General features: G+C 37.7%; 10 protein-coding genes across 21 annotated transcripts; 7 read left to right on the top strand and 3 right to left on the bottom strand.

The window, feature by feature from the left end:
• The first annotated feature begins 11 nt into the window (after positions 1–11).
• LOC118741221 (SNAPIN protein homolog) lies at positions 12–658 on the top strand. Its single transcript, XM_036473130.1, has one exon. The coding sequence runs from the start codon at positions 198–200 to the stop codon at positions 606–608; it is 411 nt and encodes a 136-aa protein (XP_036329023.1). The 5' UTR covers positions 12–197; the 3' UTR covers positions 609–658.
• Positions 558–1,369, top strand: LOC118741219 (methyltransferase N6AMT1-like). Its single transcript, XM_036473127.1, has one exon. It carries the CDS (start codon positions 619–621, stop codon positions 1,267–1,269), a length of 651 nt encoding a protein of 216 aa, XP_036329020.1. The 5' UTR covers positions 558–618; the 3' UTR covers positions 1,270–1,369.
• A 103-nt stretch (positions 1,370–1,472) lies between these two features.
• On the bottom strand, positions 1,473–2,142 carry LOC118741220 (transcription initiation factor TFIID subunit 10-like). The gene is made up of 2 exons (XM_036473129.1): positions 1,700–2,142; positions 1,473–1,640 (listed from the first exon to the last, which is right to left on the bottom strand). Exons 1-2 carry the CDS (start codon positions 2,018–2,020, stop codon positions 1,533–1,535), a joined length of 429 nt encoding a protein of 142 aa, XP_036329022.1. The 5' UTR covers positions 2,021–2,142; the 3' UTR covers positions 1,473–1,532.
• Positions 2,143–2,938: 796 nt separating this feature from the next.
• On the top strand, positions 2,939–3,967 carry LOC118741218 (transcription initiation factor TFIID subunit 10b-like). 2 transcript variants are annotated; one of them, XM_036473126.1, is made up of 3 exons: positions 2,939–3,104; positions 3,207–3,697; positions 3,758–3,967. In XM_036473126.1, the coding sequence occupies exons 2-3, from the start codon at positions 3,368–3,370 to the stop codon at positions 3,863–3,865; spliced, it is 438 nt and encodes a 145-aa protein (XP_036329019.1). In that variant the 5' UTR covers positions 2,939–3,104; positions 3,207–3,367; the 3' UTR covers positions 3,866–3,967. The 2 variants fall into 2 exon arrangements, with proteins under 2 accessions (XP_036329019.1, XP_036329018.1); XM_036473125.1 differs by lacking the exon at positions 2,939–3,104 and having other exon boundaries at positions 3,118–3,697.
• On the bottom strand, positions 3,891–4,991 carry LOC118741216 (gamma-secretase subunit Aph-1). Of its 2 annotated transcripts, XM_036473124.1 has the most exons (3): positions 4,855–4,991; positions 4,502–4,764; positions 3,891–4,431 (listed from the first exon to the last, which is right to left on the bottom strand). In XM_036473124.1, exons 1-3 carry the CDS (start codon positions 4,895–4,897, stop codon positions 4,108–4,110), a joined length of 630 nt encoding a protein of 209 aa, XP_036329017.1. In that variant the 5' UTR covers positions 4,898–4,991; the 3' UTR covers positions 3,891–4,107. The 2 variants fall into 2 exon arrangements, with proteins under 2 accessions (XP_036329017.1, XP_036329016.1); XM_036473123.1 differs by having other exon boundaries at positions 4,502–4,991.
• A 163-nt stretch (positions 4,992–5,154) lies between these two features.
• LOC118741215 (sorting nexin-20) lies at positions 5,155–8,301 on the top strand. 10 transcript variants are annotated; one of them, XM_036473117.1, is made up of 6 exons: positions 5,156–5,399; positions 5,537–5,584; positions 5,642–5,743; positions 5,907–6,044; positions 6,123–6,819; positions 6,881–8,301. In XM_036473117.1, coding segments are annotated over exons 3-6 (972 nt in total). In that variant the 5' UTR covers positions 5,156–5,399; positions 5,537–5,584; positions 5,642–5,742; the 3' UTR covers positions 7,017–8,301. The 10 variants fall into 10 exon arrangements, with proteins under 10 accessions (XP_036329015.1, XP_036329013.1, XP_036329014.1 ...); XM_036473113.1 differs by having other exon boundaries at positions 5,470–5,584; XM_036473122.1 differs by lacking the exon at positions 5,537–5,584 and having other exon boundaries at positions 5,155–5,399; positions 5,671–5,743; positions 5,891–6,044.
• A 3,188-nt stretch (positions 8,302–11,489) lies between these two features.
• LOC118741214 (probable DNA replication complex GINS protein PSF2) lies at positions 11,490–12,731 on the top strand. Its single transcript, XM_036473111.1, has 2 exons — positions 11,490–11,904; positions 11,967–12,731. Exons 1-2 carry the CDS (start codon positions 11,660–11,662, stop codon positions 12,313–12,315), a joined length of 594 nt encoding a protein of 197 aa, XP_036329004.1. The 5' UTR covers positions 11,490–11,659; the 3' UTR covers positions 12,316–12,731.
• Positions 12,732–12,733: 2 nt separating this feature from the next.
• Positions 12,734–16,175, top strand: LOC118741213 (vacuolar protein sorting-associated protein 53 homolog). The gene is made up of 7 exons (XM_036473110.1): positions 12,734–12,857; positions 12,923–13,429; positions 13,498–13,705; positions 13,786–14,344; positions 14,403–14,575; positions 14,654–14,909; positions 14,972–16,175. The coding sequence occupies exons 1-7, from the start codon at positions 12,750–12,752 to the stop codon at positions 15,900–15,902; spliced, it is 2,742 nt and encodes a 913-aa protein (XP_036329003.1). The 5' UTR covers positions 12,734–12,749; the 3' UTR covers positions 15,903–16,175.
• A 346-nt stretch (positions 16,176–16,521) lies between these two features.
• LOC118741212 (transportin-3-like) lies at positions 16,522–20,491 on the bottom strand. The gene is made up of 6 exons (XM_036473109.1): positions 20,189–20,491; positions 19,017–20,105; positions 18,790–18,956; positions 17,899–18,719; positions 17,263–17,812; positions 16,522–17,127 (listed from the first exon to the last, which is right to left on the bottom strand). The coding sequence occupies exons 1-6, from the start codon at positions 20,303–20,305 to the stop codon at positions 17,067–17,069; spliced, it is 2,805 nt and encodes a 934-aa protein (XP_036329002.1). The 5' UTR covers positions 20,306–20,491; the 3' UTR covers positions 16,522–17,066.
• Positions 20,492–22,229: 1,738 nt separating this feature from the next.
• LOC118741211 (tubulin-specific chaperone D-like) lies at positions 22,230–25,713 on the top strand (the record flags this gene model as incomplete). Its single annotated transcript, XM_036473108.1, is given in 6 exon segments — positions 22,230–22,579; positions 22,648–23,441; positions 23,518–24,675; positions 24,742–25,170; positions 25,288–25,410; positions 25,480–25,713. Coding segments are annotated over 6 exon segments (2,899 nt in total), but the record flags the coding sequence as incomplete, so codon positions are not given.

Below are 25,713 nucleotides of genomic sequence, written 5' to 3'. Positions count from 1 at the left end.
GTTGATGGTGGCCGGACACTTGGATCCAAAACGTTGTTTGCATTAGATTTTTTTTACTCACAAACACCCTGTGATTTCTATAAATCCAATTTGGTCAATCACACGGCCGTATTTGTTTTTTCCTCACACGTATTCGATATGGAAATCACAAAAGTTTGTGGAAATATAAGTATTTGTTAATATTTATCAATCCAACAATGGATAAAGACTCGGATAGCACTGTAACATCACTAGATGAGAATACAGAAAATTTCTGCACCAATCCTACTCGAGATATCTTGGCAGAAGGTATTGTAAACTTGTTCAAGCCATCGGTGGAAAAATTAGATGAACATATCCAAGCCACTAGGGCTTCACAAATAGAATTGAAGAAACAGTTGGATGCACTTTCAGAGCAATTGGTTGAAATTGAAAAAGCACAGCATAATATTCCAGAATTTTCGAGCAAGGTCAAGGAGTTAATAAACGTGAAGCACAAGGTAACAGTTATAACAAATATTCTTAGCACAAGTCAGGATCGTTTGGCTGGCTTGTACAAACTAATCGAGAAGGAGCAGCGGCGTAGGCAAGCTCTGTTGGATTCAGCTATAAGCACAAACATTTCTTAGAAAAGTGAAGATGGAAACACCCTACACAGACCACTTAACAGCGCCCGATTACGAGCAGGTATATGAGCCTGCAGAAGATTCGTTTCTATTGCTGGATGCCTTAGAAGCTGATCTCCCATACCTCGAAGGCTTACAACCTCGAGTTTGTTTGGAAATTGGACCCGGTAGTGGAATAATTGTAACAGCATTGTCTAAGAAATTGAATAAAACGCTTTGCTTGGCTACCGACATCAATTCATATGCATGTAAAGTGACGAGGCGAACAGCGAATCGCAATGGCACGCATGTCGATAGCATAAATTGTAACTTGTTGGACGCTCTACGAGAAAAGTGTATAGATTTACTTATATTCAATCCGCCTTATGTTGTAACCACAGACGAAGAGTTCAAATATCAATCACTTGCCGAATCGCAAAAGCCAAGTAATCTTGTATACTCATGGGCAGGCGGATTACTTGGTCGACGTGTTGTTGATGAGTTGATTAAGAGTCTGGATGGTATTCTATCTGTTAAAGGAGTCTTCTATTTACTGACACTTCGCGAAAACAAGCCGGACGAATTGATGCAAGATTTGACTAGTTTAGGTTTTATTGCAATTAAGGTTATGGAGAGGCGGATACCAGGGGAATATCTGTATGTTTTGAAAATAACGCGCAGGTGATTAGTTCTATGCATTTATCCCCAAAGTGATCTGCTTATAAGAAAAAATAAAAAATTTAAATAATGAAAACACGTAAATAAAAAAGCACTTATTAAATTTATCTACGTTAGTACTCTACGTATTTTGAAAATTAAAAAAAAAAAACCCAATTAGACGTTTTGGGAGAGATTAAATAATTTCAATAATTCCATAAAAGCCAATAATTTTAAAGGTTCATTGCACGATGTTGATGCTCTACCAGATGAAAGTTTTATTGATGTGGTTTACACAAAGTATTGTGGTTTTCGCATTGTAATGCCATGATCGGCCAAAGCTGGTGTTAGATCTTCGACGGCCAAAGTATATCGTCGATCCTTATTCGGCTTCTTATCCTAGAAGTGAAATTGGATTGCAACACAATCTTTAATTTTTATGTTGCCAGACAACTTACCTTGTTTGAACCATGACCACCAGAGTGTTGGCTGCTTGTTCGGGTTTTGCAGTGCTGCAATGCGTCATTGGCAATGTCGGAAATGAATTTCTGCGCTGCCACTGAAATTATACGCACAATACGAGGATCCATTGTCTCAAATCCTGCCTGGTTCAAATATCTTGCGGTAAGGGCATCTGGTACAGTTGGGATATAATCCTCCAATTGTTCCAGCAACTCGCCCAATGCTTCACCTACTGGGGCTGGCAATGGTGGAGAGTCTTCCTGATCTACCGGAGGTGATGCTGGAGAGGGTGAATTCTCTTCGTTGCCAATTACCATTTTGTAAGAAAATGCCAATGCCTTTGGTAAACACGGGGAAAAATGTTTTTTGTTATTATTTTCTGCAGGTATTCGACAATTTATACAAGGAATTAGTTCTGGGGTAAAATCTATTGCACTGTTTATACTATCGATAGTAATTTTTTTTAATCACTCGATTTTGTTTTGCACTATCGATTGTTTATACAAATACACCACACAAGCGGCTCGACCATGCAAGAAATATCCCTTTGCTTCAAGGTATTTGAGTTGTGTGGCCGTGGTTGCAGGTTTGACAAGCCGTTTGAGGGACATTTGAACCAAAATCGAACTTTTTGAATATTAGCTGCCATGTTGACGCAGTTTATGTCTGCACAGACAGACAGTCTCTCACACTGTCTGTGTAAAATCAAAACATTTTTAGTTCGGTCGCCGATGCGCAGTAACAGTAACACGTAACAGCAACACAAATGCATAAATCAGTGTTTTGACGACGTCATTTTGTCAGTATCGTTTGAAAGTGTATCGTTTCAAAGTTACGTGATTAATGCCCAGTTTTTATGGAGGAAGATTAACAATTTTAGTTAAAATTAAAAAAAAAATCAGGATAACCACACTCAGATGATCAATATACACACACCACAATATTGTGGGCCTGTTCGAGGCACGTAACAAAAGCGGCAATACTGCAGCGCTGATGAAAATTTACAAGACTGTTGCAACTTCCAAAATGATAAAACGTTACTAGAAATTGACACCGAACGTGGTACTTTAACAGGTTTGTTCCACACGAGCCCGCACATGTAAAATCATTGTTTAGAGCTGATATGTTGAATCCGGGCACGAAATGTGGTTTTTTGCGTGCCTCACGCTCTGGGCGCTTTTGGCGCGTGTTGGCACATTTTTGACACTTGTAAGAGAGTAACTTATTTTTACGCTCTAATTACCGGAACAGCCCGGAAAGCGTGGGGAACGAAGCTAATAATTCGCGCAACACTGCGGTTGTGATTCCGACTCGAACAAGCCCTGTGTATCAGCTGTTAACTTGTATACCAGCCCAACTTTGATGAGCCTCGATCGATAGTTTTGTAGCAGCTTAAGGAATGTAAAATCAGAAAAGTTTTTTTTTGTCGATGAATCGAAATTTGTCGATAATTGTTTTTTGGTTTTTCTGCAAAATATTTCATGTAGTCCCTTTATTTTCAAGACGGAACGGATTTGGAACAAGTAAACATGCATAACTGAAACTGGCACTGACATTTGATGTAAACAAATGAATTGAACTGAAATGTCAAGTAAACAAGTGAATTGAAAACATTGGAGACTATTGTGATACCTAGATTTGCTTAAATTATAAACCAAGTTAAAATGATCGGCACAAATTTCGGCATCTTCCGTCCACATTCGTCCAGCTCGATTGCTGGTGGTTCAGGTGCCACAGCTATGCCAGAAGAACGTGCAGTCGTTCAACAGTTGAGCGATTTCATGTTACAACTGGAGGATTATGTACCAACAGTGCCTGATGCAGTGACAGCTTGCTATCTAAATTCTGCCGGATTTGAATCAAATGATCCCCGCATTGTGCGCTTGATATCGGTAGCTACTCAAAAGTTTATTTCCGATGTCGCCAATGATGCACTGCAGCAATGTAAAACTCGTTGCAACAGCCAAAACGTTGCACAAGGAACTCACACACCGGTAAGAATGGGACAATAAATTTATCTTTTAAATATTTAGGCCTTCTCAATTTTTACAAAGGGACCAAAGGTAACCAAAGATCGCAAATACACGTTGACTATGGAGGATTTGGCCCCCGCCCTTGCAGATTACGGCATAACAGTGCGCAAAGCACAGTATTTTCCATAAGCATTAAACATATTAACCTCATATATGAATTATCATGGCTTCTTTTATTGTACGTTATTAACACTGTCTTTTCATATCGAAATAAAGTCGGAAAATAAATGAGTAAAGTTGATCATCTTAAAAATTAGTTTAGCAGCTTGGTCGCCTCAGCAGTCTAAATGAATTGATTGCAGTTACATTTATAGTCAATGCCAACAGTGTTTAAATACATCAGTATAGATTAATACAGATATCTTCTCGTCTCATTGACACTTTACAAATCGAACAAGCGAAATTTTGCTTCCTCCGGCTACTTTAAATGCCAAAACCGCTGACGCTAACAATATTATGTAGGTGGGCAATAATGTGGCTGCGTACATCCCTTGTGCGTTGAGTAATGTTATTAGCGATACGAAGAGATGCGTGCTGATGACGTAAGCTATATGAAAGTAGTTATTGATATCAAAAGCATTGAAAAATATAACACTCCAGAAAGTATGAAGTAGGATCATTGCGAGAGCTTGTATCGCCGAAGTTATTAGGAACACTTCCGATCCGCCTTTAAGACCCATAGTACCCGGACCCGACTATAAACCAAATCGATCAATCATTATTGCAAATATATACATATATCCAGAATTTTAAATGTCTTCTCACCAAATCCGCAAGTAAATTGACCAATGCAAACATGCCAGATATTATACCGAATCCAAGACCGGACACATAAGCCAGAATATGCTTATTTTCGATTATACCCGGATTATCAGATACCGCTTGAAGTCCTTGTTCAGTGCGTCTCAGAATACGATAGATAATGTAGCGAAATCCTTCTTGAAATAGCACTGAAAATGTTACACCGAACCACAAGTAATCTCTCAATGGTACCAGAGCAAACCACAGCAAGGCAGATGCCAGAAGTGCTAGTAGCCAAAAGAAGGCGGCAGCGATGAGGATAATTATTCGTATGGAATCATTTGCTATTGTGAAAACAAACATCGCTAATGGTGTACCGAATGCGATGAAGCCACAGCCAAAGATTTCCGGAAGCGTCATTTTTTTTGTTAATACGTTAATTTAATGATGATAGGATGCCAAGTAAAAAGTGCACTATTTTATCTGCAAATGAAATTGTTGTTGTGTAAATAGTGAGGTTACCAAACAAAATTAATTATGTTGTGTTTTTAAATTTGTATATCGATAACGTGAAATCAGAAGTATGTTTGTATATGGAAATTACACAATTTGTATAGTTATTTTGATTAATATATGAAAATAACTATGTTTAGATATATAAATGTACATGCTACAAGTTTTTATAATGAAAACATTGTTTGCGGCTTTCGATTAATTTACAAATGCATACTTCAATATTGAAATGTCATCAAAACCCGGCTGGCAGCACCAACGCTTGCAAATAACGTACGTTCTTGCTTAGTGCAGGCGCTAATTCATTCATTTCATACACAACTTGTATTTTGTATTGCAGAGTGATTAGTCAAATATCAAAAACTAACAAAGGGTTTAATAATAAACAAAAGGTGTTTGAACCGATAAGGTAAATAAAGAGTTAACGTTTGAGCGATTTAATAACAAGGGCGATAAACGAAATTCTTTCCATCTGCTAGTTATTAAATAACAGCAATACATTTTATTGTAACATACTAACCATACATGCAATACATTGTGCTCCAGATTGAATATGACTCTCTAAACCTCCGTACTTCTCAAGAAATGGCATACGTATTAGTCATGCTTGTATTATAAAAAAAAAATATATATATAATTCATTTATTTTAGGTGAGATGAATAATTTTAATTTGTTACAGTCGGCACATTAACTCTTTACTGAAGCCAGCTAAGAAAACAACAAAAAACAACCAGTTTTTATATCAACAGCGAGTAAGTTATAAATGATCAGCAAAAGCGTTATTATTTTTTACGTGAGCTTTTATACTAATTGAGAATTTCTTCGAAACAAAGAACTATTTCTAATTAACTTTACATTTAGTGATTTAGCGATTGTTACTTTTAATTAAAACGAATTAGTATAATAATTTCTAAGTGCGCGCAGCAATGGCCAGAAGGACACAAGTGCACTCTGTCGGTATAAGCGATAATACCGAAGAGCTCGAAAGTCCGGAAACTATAGAATCCGCTTCGCTAGCTATACAAGATGTCGCTTCAAAAGCCGCACAAAAAGGTCGGTTACCTACATGCACATGTACATAGATATCAATTGTTTTAGCTTATAGAAATATATTTTTTATTTCCGTCACAGATTTATGGGAACGCCCTGCCTCCACAACGCCACCTCATTTGCCGAACGACGGATCTACTCTATTACGCTTTGAAATCCAACTAGCTCGTATAATGCCTCCTGATGGTGAGGATCTTAATGTGAAACGATATGTGGTCTATGAATTGTCTGTGCGTCAAGACTCTTCCATTATCGATCCACAACCTGCAAGCATACAACGTCGCTATACGGACTTTCGAAATCTCTACAATAGTCTTAAAAAGGAGTTTCCAACTAAGATGTCTTCATTGTATTTTCCCAATAAGGTCCTTGTTGGAAATTTTTCGGCTGATTTAATAGCAGAACGTAGTGCTGCCTTTGAGACATTCCTCAGTCATGTCGTCAGTTGCAGTACATTACGCGACACGCCTGCGTTTTTACACTTTCTTCAAGATCACGAACTAGCCAAGGCATGTCAACTCTTGGACGAGCGTCGCAACGAAATGGCTATTCCATTGCTAGAAAATTGTTTTCGGTTACTAAATAAAATTTTCATGGATCGTTCCCGGGCTGTCCTATTAATTTTGTGTCGTCTTGTTGCTGCCTGCACCATGTCACCGGTGCCGCATCATTCGGCCGAACGCTGGGCAACGTTGGCGCTGAGCCGTTACGATACATTGTGTGACATTGATCTCCTACAATTATATATTCCATTACTACACACATGCACACATCTTTGGTGAGTAGACAAAACTTTTCCAGTTCTTCGAAATTAAGTTATTAAAAAATGTATTTTTTAGGTGGCAGCGGGGCTTGGATCAAAAGCCGCTAACTGATCGTCTCGAGGAAATGTCTAAAAAGGGCATTAATATAAAAAATTGTCCTACACTTATCCAGGCCATTCACAAGCTGGATCCGCGCACTGAAACTATATAAATAATATATGCATTCATACATTCATATATAAAATATTGAAAATAGTGCACATGCATACATATTAGGGTGGTCAAAAAATGCATGTGAAAAAGTAGTCGAAATTTTAATGCCGCCACCCCTAGGATTGTTCTATACGAAAAAAGATATACCCCTATCTTTTTATTTTGAAATCAAAAGATATTTAGGGAGTATGGGGGGAAAAACAACTCTTCATAGAAATGGTCAATATTTTTCGGACGGAAAACTTTGTTTCTCTTCAGGAGATTCCCAGTAATAATACCCAATTTTTTCCTTAACCATTTTTTCAGGTAACTATATTTTATAGGTTCGCCAAAACCCCCAGAAAATGCAATGGGGGACCAATAAAAAATCTTTAGAATTAAAAAGTGGTTATTAAACAATTGGATATTAATATTGGAAGTCTTTTGAAGAGAACTACAGTTTTCCGATCGAAAAATATTGATTTTCAAGAATTCTATACCATTTCTACGAAAAGTAGTTTTCCACATATAAAATCCATGGAAAACTTTGAGCGCTTTGAGCACTCCCTAAATATTTTTTGATTTTCGGTATAGAACAATCATAGGGAGTGGCGGCATTAAAATCCCGACTTTATTGGTTTTGGACCACTCTACGTACATATGTAGAAAATAGCGCATAGTGTTCGCATACATATTTTTTATATTATATAGCATCTAAGGAAAAAAAGTGCACTTGTTTATAAACTAATATGTATGCAGTGTACATTCATAGTACGAACATGCTTCCAGTTGCAATTATTTCATCGTCTTGATATTACTTGCAAATGCATTATATACATACATATATGTATGTATTTATGTATGTTTATGCATATCGCTCATTTACTAAAAGACTGTCGCTACCAAGGCCTATTAAACAAGGTGTGTTTGACAACTCAGGTAGGCTCTCTTTTAAGGTACTATTATGCCAAAAATATAAAAAATCTATTCAAAATTCATACACATTTTTTTCAATTTGAATTTATAGGATGGTTCTGAGAGCAATGCCAAATTCAATCACACTTTGTTGAATACATTTTGGTCCAATCACACCCTGTTAATACACCTTGGTCACAACTCAAGAGCAAGCCTTAAAGGTGTCTCCTGAAAAATCTCGTTTTTTGACTAGTGACAGTTTTTTTTGGTAAACGGGCGATATGCATGCAAGTATGTGCGTATAGTGGTAGATTGAACTACATATCGTTACCGTAATTCACAAAGGCCCTAACCAAACAATTTTTTATTTTACAGGGGAACCAAAAAAACATTATATAAATGTTCCCACGACAGTCGGGTCTACGTAACCGGAACGACCCAGACTTATATCTGGCCAAGGACTGTCACTTCAGCAACACTCCCCAAAAACTCTTTGGGGAATTTGTATGCGGTTACAACAACAACAATAACATAAAAGTAATATCAAAAACAGGTAGGTTTTTTAAAAAGTGGCATGCAACTCTTGTTTTTGGTACTTGAACTTTAGAATTTGTATTGAAGGTGTCGTTGATTATATCCTACCAAAATCTATGAAAAACGCAGTTTCGAAAAAAGTGTTGGTTAGGGGGTTTGTGAACTAAGGTAACGATATTTATATAACTCGAAATAATTTCTATTTAAATTGTGTATTGTCAATTGTATTTACGAATTTATGTTATCATTAATTGAACTTGCATGTATCTTAAATTATGAATATTTTATAAGAGGTTGAAAGTATTGCCCGAGAATCTTTAAATATGTTTAAATTTTTGTGGACATACATATCGTATTTTTGGATGTTTTGTAGAAAAAAAAATTTTATTTATTATCAAAATAAATCGACAAATAATGGAAACCACAAGATGTTTAACATTTCGTTAACGTCAAAAATAGGGATTTTCAATATCGTCGTAAAAAAGTACTACATTTCAATTCCAATTTACATTGAAATCAGGGTTGCCACTGACGAAAAAAAAATTCACCCACCAATTGGAAAAAATTGCCAAATCTGGAAAATATCTACCAATAACTTTTTTTCAGTTATTTTAATAAAAACTCTAGCTTGGATTTTTTTTTTTAGTTATTTCAATAAAAATTAAAATTGTTTATTAAGGAACTTTTTATTTAACTAATGATATGGTATTTGAGATCATATTAATGGCATCTTCTCGGTTTTCTTAAACCAAAAGCGAAAGTGATGAAATTAAAGCCAACAATGAAACTTCATTATTAAAAAAAAACTTCAATTGGAGTTATTATAAGCTAATACAGTGACTCAAAAGGGTAAACATTTTTTGCAATTTTTATTTGTATAAGAATATTGTGTGCGCTTTAACTAAACCTATAAAAACTAAAATCTCAAGCTATTTACATTTGAAACAAGTTATTTAGAGCTCTGAATTTTTAGAACTATTTATGCAGTTTTCTAGCCCATGAAATTTTAGTATAACCAACAATGTGCAGCTAAACATTCCCGTTGGTTAAAAAATATATGTATTTATTTTTGCCGCCGGTCTTTTGTGTTTTTTTTTCATTTAACAATTGCCATTTATAAAAACTGGCGGTGATTTTTTTATTTATTTATTTTTTTATCATTGTGTGTAAATACAAACCTGTCCATTTTTTCTTTTTATTTAAATAAACATAAAAGGCTTAGACAATCAAAACCTAAAGATTCCAGTAAAATTTGTTCTGAATGGAGCACGATATGTTCGCTTTCTATCGATATACATACTTACATATTTAATTTAATTAAATTAAGTAATGCCTAAATGTATGTATTTTTCATTTCATTTATTAATCAAATAATTAGCACAACAAGATCAAAAGAAAGATCTTTTATAGCGCAACAAAATCTTCATAACATACATACATACATATAACTAAAACAGCAAAAATTACTTAAGACTAAATAAAAGTAACATTAGATAAGTAACAAAGAAAGCAGTATTTTTAAGTAAGTTCTCCGATTCCAGGACATACACATAAAATAAGACTTAATTAAACGAGTACATAGAGAGCACTTCTCAAGGACTGAAGTGAAGCTAACGCTAACAGAACATTTTTACAGTTGCTTTTGTTTAAACTACTGTTGGACAGTATCGATACCGAAAGTACTCAGAACTCGATTCTCAAAAGGATCGACAGCACCCGATTTTTAAAAGTATCGATACTGAATACTCCAAAGAACTCGAAAACACTTCGAAAGCATTCATAACTTCAAACTCAAAAGTACTCGGTACTCAAAAATACTCTGTTCCAATAATCGCTTTGATACATGTACTCGGGATCGATTCAAAGTACTCAAGAGTTTTATTTACATTTAACGGTATTCAGAAATGATTGTACTCAATTTGCAGTTTCAATAATTTTCAAGTACAATACTTGTACCCAGTACAGTTAGCCATTTGGCGTAATTTGGGATTCATATATTAATTTAAATAAAATACTGCCAGTTTGTAAGATTTTTACACTAAGTATTGAAAGAAAAAAACTGATTTTACCTACCTGCGAATCCGTGCAACAATTAATAAAGAAAAAGTGAGCAGCTGATTTCTACCTGAGGATGTATGCACAGAACAAAAACCAATGGTTGAACGAAAGAATATAATCCGCTGAGACGAACCTAACTAAGAACCGATTTAGCACGGCTGTAAATAGTGACGGACAAACAGAAACTATTCGGAACGAAATGACACTGAAGATGGCACAACGGCGAAACCGGTTTGCATCCAAACCAAATTTGACAAGGGATGACGGAAAATCGTTCCACTTTACATCACACTCCTACCCTGCCAGAAACACCTACAACCAAAATGAAAATACTCAGTACTCTGCAAAATAGCCGATCCTTAAAAGTATCGATACCAGAGAACTCGATCCTCAAAAGTACTCGATACTTCCCAACACTAGATTAAACTACTGCGAATATGAGATGGGATAGAGTTCCAGAGTTCCGGATAGCATTGACAAATAGCCGTGCAGAGCTGAGATAATTGTAGTCCAGTAGTGTTGTAGTTGTTGTAGTGTTGTAGTAGTTGTAACAGTCAAGTTCTCTACTCGAGGTGATTTGGGGAGCGTTGTTTTTTCATACAGAAATTTGGATGCCTTCTCCGTCATGAGACGAAAAATGAATATACAATTTCTAGCTTAAAGATATTTAAAAATTTCGCAGCCAAGTAGAAGTGTTCCTTAAGCGGAAATATGATCATATTTTGCTAGCCCAAACACATAGCGCGTGATCTGGTTAAATACCACATCTATTTTGTGCCCTGATTCTGAGAAGACATTCGTATATTGTATGTCTAAAAAGTTTATACTAAAGCTTTCGAAAATTAATGCAATAAAGAAGACTACACTTATGGAAACAAATTTATAATATAAAGATAACTACGAAAAATAAAGCGGGAAGAAAATTGTATTTGCTTTTCAAACAATATTTAACAAATATCTATCAAAATAAAGCGCGCAATTTTGGTAATAATTTACCTGAGTGGCAACCCTGCTTGCAATTAAAATACCCTTCCGAACAATTTCTTCCCTCTATTCTGATTTTTACTCCCTGTATTTTTTTGTTTACAAATTTGGCGGCAAAACATGAACAAATCAGCTGCGTATCATAGCGAAAAGTAAATAATTTAAACAGCAATGGAGCCTTGTGTTATTGAATTTATTGGGGAGAAGTCCACCATTGGCATTGTACCAAACTTTTCATTCGATCCTTTGCATTTGATATCGGGCAGTGTTGGACCATTCCGCGCCGGTCTCCCAGTCCATGTGCCGCTTTGGCTTGGTATACATCTACGTAAACAACAGAAGTGCCGCATTGTGCCACCCGAATGGATGGACATGGAGCTGTTGGAAGAAATCAAGGAGGCAGAGAAAAAATCAAAGTAAGAATTAAATAACTAATGTCCAAGTGGAATGTTCATATACCACTATCTTTATTCCTTAGGTTCTTCACAAAAATGCCCAGCGAACATTACATGGTCGAAGCGCAGCTGATCATGAGTACTGCACCTGACGATGTGCCGCAATGTGAAGAGCTACGAACGATTATCAAAGATATATTTGATATACGTGAATCTAAATTGCGCACTTCAATTGACGCATTCATCAAGGGTGAAGGCACATATGCAAAGTTGGATAATTTAACACTTTTGGAAATTCACACTGTAAGGCCAATTCTCCCGCATTCTTTGGATCATATTGCTCGTTATCAGCGGACGGCGATGGCTACGCAACGGGATACTTCTTCATTAGGTTTGAGTAATTCAATGAATACGAGTCATTTCTCACAATAAATAAAGAAAAAATATACTCATCTGCGTTTTCTACATGATAAAAACATGGTTTTCTACAAATACCTCTTTGGACATTTTGCTCAGTATTTTTGGCATGCAATCATTTGCTTTGATTTTTCACTACCTTAACGAATTTTGAGGTCTGGCATCATTTTTCAGTAGACAATCAGCTGTTTGACTCATCTTTGATGACGTTTCGTGTTGATGCAATTTTTCCCTGTTTCATTGGGATTCGGTTTTTACGAAAATTGAACAAATTTTTAAAACCATCCGGAAATTGGCCATTTAAAAGGTGCGTTCATAAGTCAAAATATTAAGAAACGGACATACATATACCACAAAAAGGCAAATACAGGAACAGCCTGGAATTGATTTGCCTCTTGTGGACTACCAAGATCCTGTCGTTCAACTAAAAAGAAAAAAAAAAACAAAGAATGAATGAAACTGAGTTGGAAGGGAATGTTGATGATGGCAATGCAATCAGGCCAGTTGGAACCAATAGAATTCATTTTACAAAGGACGTGAAAAATGCAATCGATGAGGTACATATGCTTAGAAAGTGCGACTCGCAACCTAATTTACAATTGAGACTCTGATTTCTCTACAGGTATTAAAAACTGAGGATCCCATGGACTCGCCGGATTTCAACACAGTCGATTACATAAATCAGCTCTTTCCGAACGAACAATCTTTGGTGAGCATTGATGAGACCATACAGCGTATGCAGTGCGAAGTGTCACTTATTGATGATAATATACGCGCCGTCGTACGTGGCCAAACGAATACCGGCCAGGATGGACAAATGGCATTGACCGAGGCGCAAAAAGTAATATCTACATTATATGCCCATATTACAGATGTAAAAACGCGGGCTGAGAAAACTGAGGAAATGGTTAAGGAGATTACACGCGACATCAAGCAATTGGATTGTGCAAAACGAAACCTTACTTCGGCTATAACCACGTTAAATCACCTGCATATGTTGGTGGGTGGAATCGAAAGCTTAAATAAGTTAATTGAAAAACGATTGTATGGGGAGATACTTAATCCCTTGCAAGCAATTACTGAAGTAAATCAGCATTTCAAGCAGTATTCTGATATCGAAGAAATCAAGGTAAGGTAATAAGGTTAAGGATGGGCGAAAACTAAGTAAAAAAAATTCTTACCAATTGTGGTTTTTAGAATCTCTCCCAAAACGTCGATAAAATTCAAGTTACTCTGGCCAAACAAATCACGGACGATTTCAAAGAGGCATTTTCTACAAAGTCAAGTACAGCAACAAGTGCTGGAAACAAACACCGTTTGGGATTAAATCAACTGGCAGACGCCTGTAAAGTGATTTCCGTGTTGGATCCGAAAGTCAAAAAAGATTTGTTGAAATGGTTTATTGGTACGAAAATGTTATACATACATATGTCCGTTTGTATGTATAGACTGTAAATTCAATTGATTTTTTTTTGTATTCCACAGCTCAACAGCTAGAGGAATATGTACAACTCTTTCACGAAAACCAAGATATCGCTTGGTTGGACAAAATCGACAAGCGCTATGCATGGTTGAAGCGACACCTACTAGACTTTGAGGATAAATTCGGTGCTGTGTTTCCACTTGATTGGGAAGTATCTGAGCGCATTACCGTCGAATTCTGTCGCCTCACACGCGAGCAACTCTCTCATATCATGGCAAAACGCAGCAATGAAATAGATGTGCGCCTTCTTCTCTTTGCCATTAATAAAACTCAAGCTTTTGAGCAACTTCTTTCGAAACGCTTCACCGGCGTAACTTTGGGCGCTGAAAAGCTTCTGGCACCGGCAGCTCTTAAGTTACTACCAGAAAGTGGTGTTATCGATCCAAATGCGCCACCGACAATTGGCTTATTTCACGATCAAATCGGCAGTTGCTTCAAAGCACATCTGGGTATTTACATTAAGAGTATCGATCGTAATTTGTCAGAGTTGATGGAAAAGTTTGTTGAGATGGCTAAAGAGCCATTAAAAGTGTCAGAATCGAGAACCACTGTGTACCCAAGGTGCATGAATATAGACAGTAGTGCGATAGATTTTTTTGTTAAATTTTTTCTCTCACAGTTCAGCGGACTTATTTGTATTCTACAAAAAGTGCATGGTGCAATGTAATCAGCTTAGCAATGAACAACCTATGTATGAGTTAGCGCTGGTCTTCAAAAAATATCTACGTGAATACGCAAGCAAAGTTTTAGAATTCAGCACGCCGAAATTGATGACGACTACTGCCTCAATTGGTGAGATTTTCTGTTTTTCTTTTATTGCCAATTCATTTTTATATATGTTCCTTACCATTTTCGATGTTCTCTTCCCAGGCAAAAGCATGTCTTTACTTACGCGTGATATGCAGAATCTCTCCACAGCAGCCGGCCAAGTATTCCATAACTTTTTGAAAGAAGGTGATACACAACGTTTCCCGCGCGAAGATTTAATCCAAATTTGTTGTGTCCTAACCACCGCCGAATACTGTTTGGAAACTGTACAACAGTTAGAAGATAAACTAAAGGAGAAAGTATCTGCTGCCTTTGTTAACAAGATTGATATGTCTGAAGAGAAGGATGTCTTTCATCGGTAAGTTTTTGAGTTTTTTTTACTCCTTTAAGTAATTAATTAATTTCAATCACTCTTCCCAGCATCATCTCCAACTGCATACAATTACTAGTGCAAGATTTAGAAGCAGGCTGTGAGCCATCACTACAGTCCATGTCCAAGGTGCAGTGGCAAAGTATTAGCAATGTCGGCGATCAAAGCGGCTTCATCAACAGCATGTGCGCGAATTTCAAGCAGACTGTGCCCGTTATACGGGACAATTTAGCCACATCACGCAAATATTTTACACAATTCTGCCATAAATTTGTCAATGCATTTATTCCGAAATTCATTAGTGTCCTCTACAAATGTAAGTTGACGCATTCCGATGGATCTAACAATGTTCTGGGTTGTGAGCAACTTTTGCTCGATACACATAGTCTAAAAACGGCATTACTCGACTTACCTTCAATTGGTTCGAGTGTGAATCGCAAGGCACCCACTAGCTATACTAAAGTAGTCGTCAAAGATATGACACGTGCCGAAATGATTATTAAAGTAGTAATGACGCCGGTGCAACCGCCAGCACACTTTACACAGCAAGTGCTTAAACTTCTGCCAGACATCACTATTGCAGAGTATCAGAAAATTCTAGATATGAAAGCCGTAAAGCGTGTAGATCAATTGCAATTGATTGACTTATTCAAACACACTGCCTCTCATGTGGCTGTGGTAGGCAGTGACTCGCCGGAGTTAGCAGCGACAAATGTCGAAAGCGGTGCTGCACCCGCGCAAGGTGACTTGCAGTCGAATGAAGATCAGAATACTACTACGGCGGCGTCAAAGGACACAACTGACAGCGGTGATGCGCCGTATACAGCTGCTGCAACATCTACGCCAAAACGTGCATTTATTTTTAGCGTTGGTAGCTTTAGTGGTGGCGCAGAAAAAAATGCAGATGGCACTTCAAATAGTGGTGGCGATCGTGGGCGCATACGCAAGCTAGAGAGCTTGCTGAAGAAGCGTTTGCCGTAAGCAGGTGGCGCGCGTGATGCGGTCAATCCGAGTAGTGATGATTGCATGTGGTGTGCGGCTTAGATATACATTTTTCTTGTTTGTTTCACTTATATGTTTGTGGTGAGTATTACATTCCATTTTAGTTTCTGTTTTTATGTGTTCTTGAAAATTTTTTTGATTGACGAATTCTGCAGCATTGCAGATAAGTTATAAGTTGGCCCTAGCAAAACAGAACTATTATCATAAAATAATGATGTAATGATTTTTTTTCAAAGCGGGATCATGAAGATAATTTTCATTTATAAATAAAAAAATATACAAATAAAATGTGCTCTTTTGAGTTTTAGCGACCAATATCGTCATTGCGAATTTTAAAATATGTAACCGAAATAAAAGCGGTCGCCCCGCGGTAGGCAATGGCAAACTTCCGAGTGTATTCCTGCCATGAAAAACAGCTTCTCATAAAAATACAATCGCCGTTCGGAGTCAGCGTAAAACTGTAGGTCGCTCTTTTTTGTGTGACAACATCAAGGCGCACGCCACAAATCGGAGAAGCTCGGCCAAACACTAACATATATGTAAGCACCAATCTATTATTATTATTATTATTATTAACTGAAATAAAATAACAAAGATATCAATCTTTCTTTTGGTCACGTTTATTTAACATTAAAAATTTCAATAGATTTTCAAGTTTACATTTTAATTTAATCAATTTAACCGTTGAACTGTGGGCATGGTTTCTTTTTTGATTTTCATTCTACTAAAAATAAACTACGTATTACTGGCTAAACCTGCTCGCGACAATCATACACTCACATTTGTTTTTATTTAATCATCCAACCCTACTATGCCGGTTTGTTTTTGCTGGGCAAAGTATATGTACTACATTTGTTTTTAATGTATGGTTCAACTTTTAATGCGGAAATTGCCTTGCACAAATACATATGCATGTTTATTTCAAAACCCATGGATAGTTAAATATACTAATTAAATTTAAAATATTACATACTTATGGTCAGTCGTTAAAAGTTGACTTTGTAAAAATTCCTGCGGGGAATCGTTGAAATGTTTAACAAATTATCAATTTTTGTTAAATACATTAAATATATGTATTTGTGTACGTAGTATGCTATATAAAATATATAGTCAAAATTGCGCATTGTAGTTTGTGCTGCTAAATTAGCGGTACAAGCGTGTGAAATTCTTTAACGCCACAGTTATCGTTTTGGGAGTATCGGCGCTGCAAAAAAAGAAAAAAATGAAATATAGAATTAGAAAAATTGTATATTTTAGCAGCGTATACGGTTTAAATTGATTCACTTGAACTTCAACAAGTTAACTTTTCTTTTCTACTATAGTAGCTCTGATTACTTACCCCAACAATGCGGCAGTAAAATCGTCCAATTGTTGCTGCGTTGCTGTTACATAACCACCACTATTTCGCTTTGGTAGAGCATCCAGTGCCGTCTTCACATAAGCCTGCACATGCTCATTTGTCACAACCAATTTCAATTCGTAAACCACGTCCGCAACATCGGACAACATGTAAGAGTGCAGACAAAAAACTGACGCGTGTATCAGATTCATAACGAGCGCTTCGCCGTTTTGTTGCGCGATTTCCTTCACCAAAGGACGACATTCGGGATGACGTTGATTCGAACTTCGACCCCATTTTAATAGGTTACAGAAGAATTTCATCACCGATGAGTTGGCTTCCCGATGGTCGAGCGTGCAGGCTAGCAGGGCACATTGGAAGATGGGTGTGACGAGCGCGCTTTGCAGGAATGGAACGGGACAGCACTCGATAAAGCGCGAACATAAACGAAAGAAGTCATCCACGGTGTCTGGATTATTCTTGAGACCGTTTTCCACCTGTAACATGCTGAAGGTGGGTTCAATAAAAGCTTTTAACATTTCCAAAAGGCCTGTGTGGATTAGGAGAAAAGTGTTTTTCGATTATTGGAATGCTGAGCTGTGGTGTGATTATAACTTATCTACACTTTCAATTTACCTGGTATGCATTCGCCAGCCTTTGCGAATTCGTCGACTAGCACCGATCCGAGGTACAAAAAGCAGCTGTGGTGATGTAACGTATAAATACAAATCATTTGCTTCACCAATGGTTCAACCAGGAGTGAAGCCTGTTTCCGCACCATACGCACGCCGTAGCGTATGAGTCTGCAAGTACGCTCCATTACGCGTACATCTGTTTGATATTTGTCCATAACTTGTGATAATAATGGCCATGCATCTGTGAGTATTTGTAAAGTTGGATGCAGCTCAGCGTCGCCAATATCAGGATTCGTGTGACGTATAACAGCACATGCGCGATCAATCCAGTAAGCCGGATCAGTGCGTTCGCCCTTCTGCATGGTCGCCAATGTGACAGCTGAGTTTTCAACCAATTGTGCCAACGGTTGTAATTGAAAGGAAATAATTTCACGCATTGCTGTCTCTAGTTGTGTGCGATGGAGACGAGATAGTATAAGGGAAATGCCCTTCAAGAGGCCAATGGCCAGGTCGTTGTTGATTTCAAAACTATCCAGACTACGCGCTATCTCTACGAGACCATTAATGTGGCAAACCATTTTCTGTCGACAAGCCGAACAGATGGAGGTGAGCGCTATCGCAGCCGCAGCAGCTAATCCATTTTTTTGCTGTAGCGAAAAAAGCAGGAAATTTAGCACAGCTTGCAGTGATTCTGTATGATTTTCGATCCAGTCACACAGTTCGCCCAACAGCATAATCGAAGTGTAGCGTACAGCAATGTGTGTATTATCGGGCAGATTAAGTATGGCCTCCACGACTTTGGGGATAACTTCATTTTCATCACTTACAAAGCAAGAAAACATGTAAACTTATGAAGTAGGGAGCATTTGCTTTGTGAAAAGGATATACTTACGGTATTATATTTTTGGCTACATTTTGCATAATAAACAAAGCAGACTCTGTTGACTCCCATGTAGTGTTTGGTGCCTGCAGTATAAGGAACATTTGTTTAAAACAGGCGCCTGAGCCGACTATAAAGGCCACATCCTTAATTAAGTCAGACACTTTTCGTCGAAATTCCTGTAAAAATATGACTTATATAAAACAGCTGTGTTTATTGGAGCTGCATTTAATACTCACATTAAAACTATCATTTTCTTCGATTAACCCGTCGTGATCTGCGTCCATTTGCGCATGACGATAGAGAGCACCCAAAAGCCGTTCAATATGTGGCTTAAAATGTGAAGTTAACTTGTCATTATAACGTTGAAAGAGATCCTCACTCAGACGATACCACAAATTAAATGTGATTTCTGCAACCTCATAGTCAAAGTGGCCCACGCACATCAGCACCAAATCCAATCCTTTTATGGAATAATGTGGTACATCTTCCTGGGAAAGCATTTCGTAGAAGTAAGCTTCACATAAAACAGTGAATATGCGACAGTAGTTCATAGTTTTGTCGATGTCTTCGTGTGCCACGCTAATATGGTAAGCTGTCTCCAGCGAACAAACTGCATTGAATATTTTTGCTCCCATAGCCGGGTCTAAGCTATATCGACTAGTATTGGCCTCAATGCAGCTGAGCAATGCGCACAAGCACTCGGTAGATGTGTCATGCAGTTTTCGAGTTGTATCTCCGCTGCTGAGCAGCTGGAAAACTTGTTGACCCACCGGGTTCTCGGTGAAATGGTGTATGGGTATTGCCTGTACGGCCACCCATGCGCTGAAACAGCGCAGACTACAACTAAGTAGGCGCTCTTGGGGGCAATCGTGCCGTTGCAAGCAGACACATAGAAATTCAAGTACTTTGGGTGCAGCAGCATCTAATTGCTTGTGTATCTCTTCGCGCCGATTGGAGCCCAACCGCAGATATCGCGAATCTATTTCTTCTGGTATTAATGTCAGTATCTCCAGCAAAGGCCAAACGGCATGTGGTTGTGGTGACAACAGTTCCAACAGATCAATAATTGGTTGCTTCCAAGCAGCCATCAACAATGCCAAGTCAGCAACAGCGAGACTCAGTTGAGTCACAATTACTGCATCGGTTTCATTTGTGATTTGCCCTATGTGAACAATCAAAGAATCTCGCAGTGATTCGTGTGATGCAGGTGGAAGCTCATTGAAAGAATTTTGAATTTTATTTCGCATCGTCTGTGCTGCAAAATAACACGAGTGCAAATCGCGTTTCTGTTGTAGAAGCTCGTCCGCGATTGTCCATGAATATATCTGTTGATAAAATAAATATTTGTTTCATCTATGGAAAGAAAAACCGCGCAACGTTTCCTTTTTCAACCCAATTGATAACTCACCGACTTCTGGAAATCTTCCAGCCATTTGTTGGCCTTCTCCTTCTCTTTGGGATTACTATTGTGAAAGAGGGTACAGATACCCTGATAAACGAGTTCAGCGGTAGGCGCTGCTTCCATTTCCTATCCCGACACTTGCAAGTACTCACAAAATAATTTTAATAATTTATTTAATATTAATAAATTGAAGTTTGACTGAATTTGTAAAAATAACACAAGAAATGACAGCTTTTGCACTTTTCGTCCACAACTCCTGCTGTAACGAGCAATAATCAAGTAGCTGCATAGTAAACTGAAATTGAACACAGTGGCAAGTTTATGATTTAACAAATGCAGGGTGATCGAAAATTAAATAATTTCACTAAAAAATTTGCTATTTAATAATTTTGAGTTTTCGTTTGCACAAAAAAAATTAATTTAACTTTTCAATAAAAAAAAACAATGTGCATAAAATTTGGAAAAAACTGCATAAAATAAAGAAGCATAGATATTGATAAACTTCTATCTGAAATTCCATTCCATTCAGATCCATGGCAAATTTTGTGGTTGGGTGGCATATGCGAAGTGTTATCTAGCATGAACCAAAAAGACAAGATCACGACAGCAGAAGAGTGGCCCGTTATAATCGCACTTATGAAAAAAGTTGGGCGATTTTGACATAAGCCGTTTGTTTACATTTGTTCGTTGTTTACAATTTGGTGGTGGCTTTTTACTGCAATTTTCTTAATTTTCGCTTGTGACAACGTGTGCACACATAAGGTAAAGAATAATTTAACACAACGACATGATTTATAGGAGAATTTGCATAATAAAAATGATTATTCATGCGTTCAACAATTACGCGTTTTATTTTGTTCTCTTCGTTGTTTACTTCTTACAACAAAGATGGCGTCGAGATTTCAACAGCTAGAAAATAACTTTTTTCTTTCTTTCCTTAAGGCGTGATCTTGTCTCTTTCGTTCATGGTTATCTAGCTACGGAACAATTTGGAATACGAAGTCAACAAAACGTCGCCTGGGTAAAAGATTGTCGTATATTAATTTCGGCAGGTTGTGGGAAATCGCGAAGTTTGGAATGCAATTTCTCATAAACGCGAAGGTAGATTTTCTCCTAAGTGTTAGTGTTTATTGTTAATTAGTTTTCAGTTTATGAAGGATTTTCTTTAGTAAAATTTTGTCGTAAGCGTCATTTGTCCACAATTTGGCAGCAAATTAAAGATCTCCAAAAATGGAAAACGCCATTTTTAAGATATTGATTAGTTTAATATGACTGCACGACTAACTAAATTTTTACTAATACCATGTTCTGACCGACAACGAAAACATCTTGAAAACGAGTTTTGGGATTGTGGGCTGAAGGCTGTTCACACCGACTGTTGGTGTTTTCGTTGACATTTCTTACATCCTTTGTTTACAGGTTTGCTGCACAAATACAAAACCAAAATACTTTTCCTTCAATTTCTTTTCAATAACAACCTTTTACTTCCATGCTTATTTTATTTTGGTCAGCCAATTAGCAGTAAATCCGAAATGGCGTATTAAAGATGATAAAATATGACTTCCACTTCGATAAATAATCGAAAAAAACTAGTGCAGACACCGATTGGAATGAGTGGAACGTGAGTTTTCAAGTGGTTTTCAGTGAAAACTTGTTTTTGTTTGACAGATTTTACATTGACGAAAACACAAGTTAGACACAAGACAGATCACAAGTTTTAGGTCGAAAACCAGTTTTAGCAACGAAAACATGTTTTCGATGTCGGTCAGAACATGGTATAAATTATCGAAAAAATTGTAGTCAATATCTCGGAGACTAAAGGGGATATCTAAAAGCTGATAACACCAATCGAAAGATCTAATTTCAAAATAACTCAAGTATATAAACACACATCAATCAAAAATACAAGTTCACGTAAGAACGCGACGTTTACGCGAACTTGTGTCGTTCGTCATGCTCTTCTATGTTAAATTCCATTTCCATTCCGTTTCCATGGCAAATTGTGTGGTTGGTTGGTTTATGCGATGTGTCATCTAGCTACGGAACAATTTGGAATGCGAAGTTGTCAACAAAACGAAAAAAACAGCAACAATATAAGCAAAGCAACAACAAATCAAGTAATTTATTTCAGGAAGATCGAAAAAGTACTGGCATCGCACTCAGCAACCGGCTGTTGAAAAAAATAGAAAAATCTAAAAATTTTCAGTAAAATAGTTAAATAAAAAACTGTCTAAATATGCTACAATGCGAGGAACTGAAGGACGAAGAAGGTCCCTCGAATACGCTGGAACAGTTCACGGAATTGGAGCAAATACTGGGTATGATCGATACAATGAAGGCCTGCGATGCGCCAGGCTTCGAAAGGGATTACCAGCAGTATACGGAATTATTGTCAAGGTGAATATTATAGCAATTCTAAATAGTAAACTAAGGTAGAAAGATGTTACACGTTATAACGACTGTAGATACCAGGAGCAGCCACATTTGCTGGATCCTCAATTGGATGTGTTATTGCAGCGACTGTTGGCAATAGTACGCAATAAGGCTTTGCCGGAAGGTTTAATTCATTCCGCATTCAAGTATATGTACATTATTAGTAAAGTGCGCACTTATAAAGTGCTGGTGAAATTTTTACCGCATGAATTGAGTGATCTGGAATTCGCCTTGGAAATGCTCGAGCGACAAAATCCTAAGGAATGCAATCATTGGGAAACGCGCTATATGTTATTGCTATGGATGTCAATATTGGTATTGAATCCATTCCACATGTCGCGTTTGGATGCATACACCATAACCAGCAATGAGTCAGCCCCAGCTAATAACTGTGTTGACTCTGCAAAATTGATGAATCCAACGCAGAACAAATCCAAAATGGAACGCATTTTTGACCTCTGTAGATTGTACACATCCACGAGTGATACATGTAGTGATATTGCTGCATATTTGGCAGCGAAATATTTGGTGCGAGCCGACATTAAAGAGGTCTACTTAGAGCGTTATTTGGATTGGGTGATAAGCCAGCATCAGTTAGAAACTTCTGATGCTAAATTCGGCGAATTAGCTGCAATATCAGCAATTTTAAAACACGGAAAACGTGAAGATTTGATACCTTATGTGGACAAGCTGCTGAAGTGGGTAGTTGGCCTACAGTATAAGGATAGCAATGACTTTCTCAAATATAAGAGCTACATAAAGATTGTGCAACGCATTGGGTTGGTATATTTAAAACCAAGATTGGCAGGTTGGCGGTATAAGCGGGGTGAGACATACATATATAAACAAATTTTGTTAGAATTTACATACATATTGAGACACAAAATTGTATAAATTATTAGGAACACGTTCGCTGGCAATGAACTTGAATAAAACTAATAGCGCAGCTACGGATGAAAGAGCAAGCGGAAATGATCAAGATCCTGAGGGTGAAGGCGGCGATGGAGAAGAAATAGTTGTGCCTGATGCCATCGAGGAAGTTATTGAAGAATTACTGCAAGCATTGCGTAGCGGGGGCAGTGATATACGCTGGAGCGCTGCTAAAGGCGTAGGACGCGTCACCAATCGTCTATCCAAAGAGCTTGCAGATGAAGTAATTGGCTCGGTCATAGACATACTGAACCCATTAGAACCACATGAGGCTTGGCATGGTGCTTGTTTAGCGTTGGCTGAGTTGGCAAAACGAGGACTACTTTTACCACACCGTTTGCGCACGTTGGTGCCCCTGTTGATGCAAGCCCTATTCTATGACGAAATGAAGGGCTATATGTCAGTTGGACAGCATATTCGTGATTCCGCTTGTTATATGTGCTGGGCATTTGCACGCGCATACAATCCGGCGGATTTTCAACCATTTGTCGAACAAATATCTTCGGGACTGCTGACAGTGGCTGTTTTTGATCGTGAAATAAATTGTCGACGTGCCGCAGCTGCTGCCTTCCAAGAAAGCGTCGGTCGACTTGGAAATTTTCCACATGGAATAGAAATTTGCACAGCTACCGATTTCTTTTCAGTAGGTATGCGACAAAATTCTTACTTGAAAGTCTCGGATTTCATCGCACAATTTGAGGAGTACCAAAAACCCTTAATCGATCATTTGGTTGAGAAAAAAGTAAATCACTGGGACACTACAATACGAGAATTGGCAGCGAAGGCTTTGTATAATCTGACATTTCGTGCGCCTGAATACATGTCTGCTGTAGTGCTAGGCCAACTTTTTGGAAAGACAGAATCTATTGACATCAATATGCGACATGGGACTGTTATGGCCATTGGTGAAATAACGTTGGCGTTGAGCGAGATTGAGCAAAAAGAAGAGGGGATCGCAAGCAAAAAATTGCTCACGAATCAATTGTTGTCCGAGCTCAATGAATTGTTGCCAACCTATGTGCTGCGTGACTCGTTCCGCGGAATGAGTGGTGAAATAATGAAGCACTGTTGCACAGATTTCATTAAGAATTGCAGTATGGCACGCATAGAAACATCAAAAATGTGCCTGGGTGAGTTAATTAAATATTAAACAAATATGCAGAACGTCTTTATATAATGTCTTCGACAAATTCCAGAATGCTGGCAGTATATTGTGGACAAATGTTTGCTAAATAAAGCTTTGGCAATACGCGAGGGCGCAACTGATGCCTTTGCGGAGCTTTGTAGATCCTACTATAAAGGCGATGAGCATGCTGCTACTAATGCTGAAATTATTCATGGCTATCTAAAAGGTGCCAACAATCACTTAGAAGAATACATACGAATGGGTTATATAAGCGCTTTGGGCGCATTGCCTGACTTTATGATAGCTCCACATTTAGACGATATACTTGAGAGTCTGATAAAACATTCGCTCACACCAACACAAGCGGTTATTACAACTGGTGAGATGTTGAATCAACATGAGAATCTTGTAACGGGTACGTGGAGTGAGTCAAGGCGTGATAGTGTCAAGGCTCTCAGCCATGTCGTCCACACATTGGGCTTCGATAAAAATACTGAAGGTGAGCTGTTTAGCAGATATTTTATGTACATTTAGAGTAAGGTAACTGAAGTTTGGAAATTTTCAAAAAATGTTACTCTTATTGAGACTGAGTAATAAATTTAATTTCTTTCTTTAGTCTCCTTTGGCAATCCAAAGTACTTTAACAAAGTTGTGGATTGCTTTCTGCAGTCCTTGGATGAATATACATTAGATAACCGTGGTGACATTGGCGCTTGGGTGCGCGAGGCGGCAATGAATGGTATGAAGACTGAAGTAAAATTAATGTAATGGATTTATAATGAATGATAAATTAAAAATATGTTCTTAGCGCTCTTCCAATTAATCACGACTTGCCCAAAGGAATTACTACAGCCCGAGCAGGTTCACAAAATTATACTTGGCTTCATGCAACAGGCTGTTGAGAAAATAGATCGCACACGTGGCCTGGCCGGGCGTTTGTTTTGCCAGATAATAACCACCACGCCACATATACCACATATTCGCCATCATGCGCGTTTACTAGAGGTATTCCCTGCGGATTTCAATAGTGTATTGTGGCTAT

This window comes from Rhagoletis pomonella, unplaced genomic scaffold (genome assembly GCF_013731165.1).
Source record: "Rhagoletis pomonella isolate Grant_MI unplaced genomic scaffold, Rhpom_1.0 Rhpom_scaffold_00006, whole genome shotgun sequence".
Taxonomy (NCBI): domain Eukaryota; kingdom Metazoa; phylum Arthropoda; class Insecta; order Diptera; family Tephritidae; genus Rhagoletis; species Rhagoletis pomonella.
Note: the sequence above shows the minus strand (reverse complement) of the source record. Positions and strands in the feature narration are given on the sequence as shown.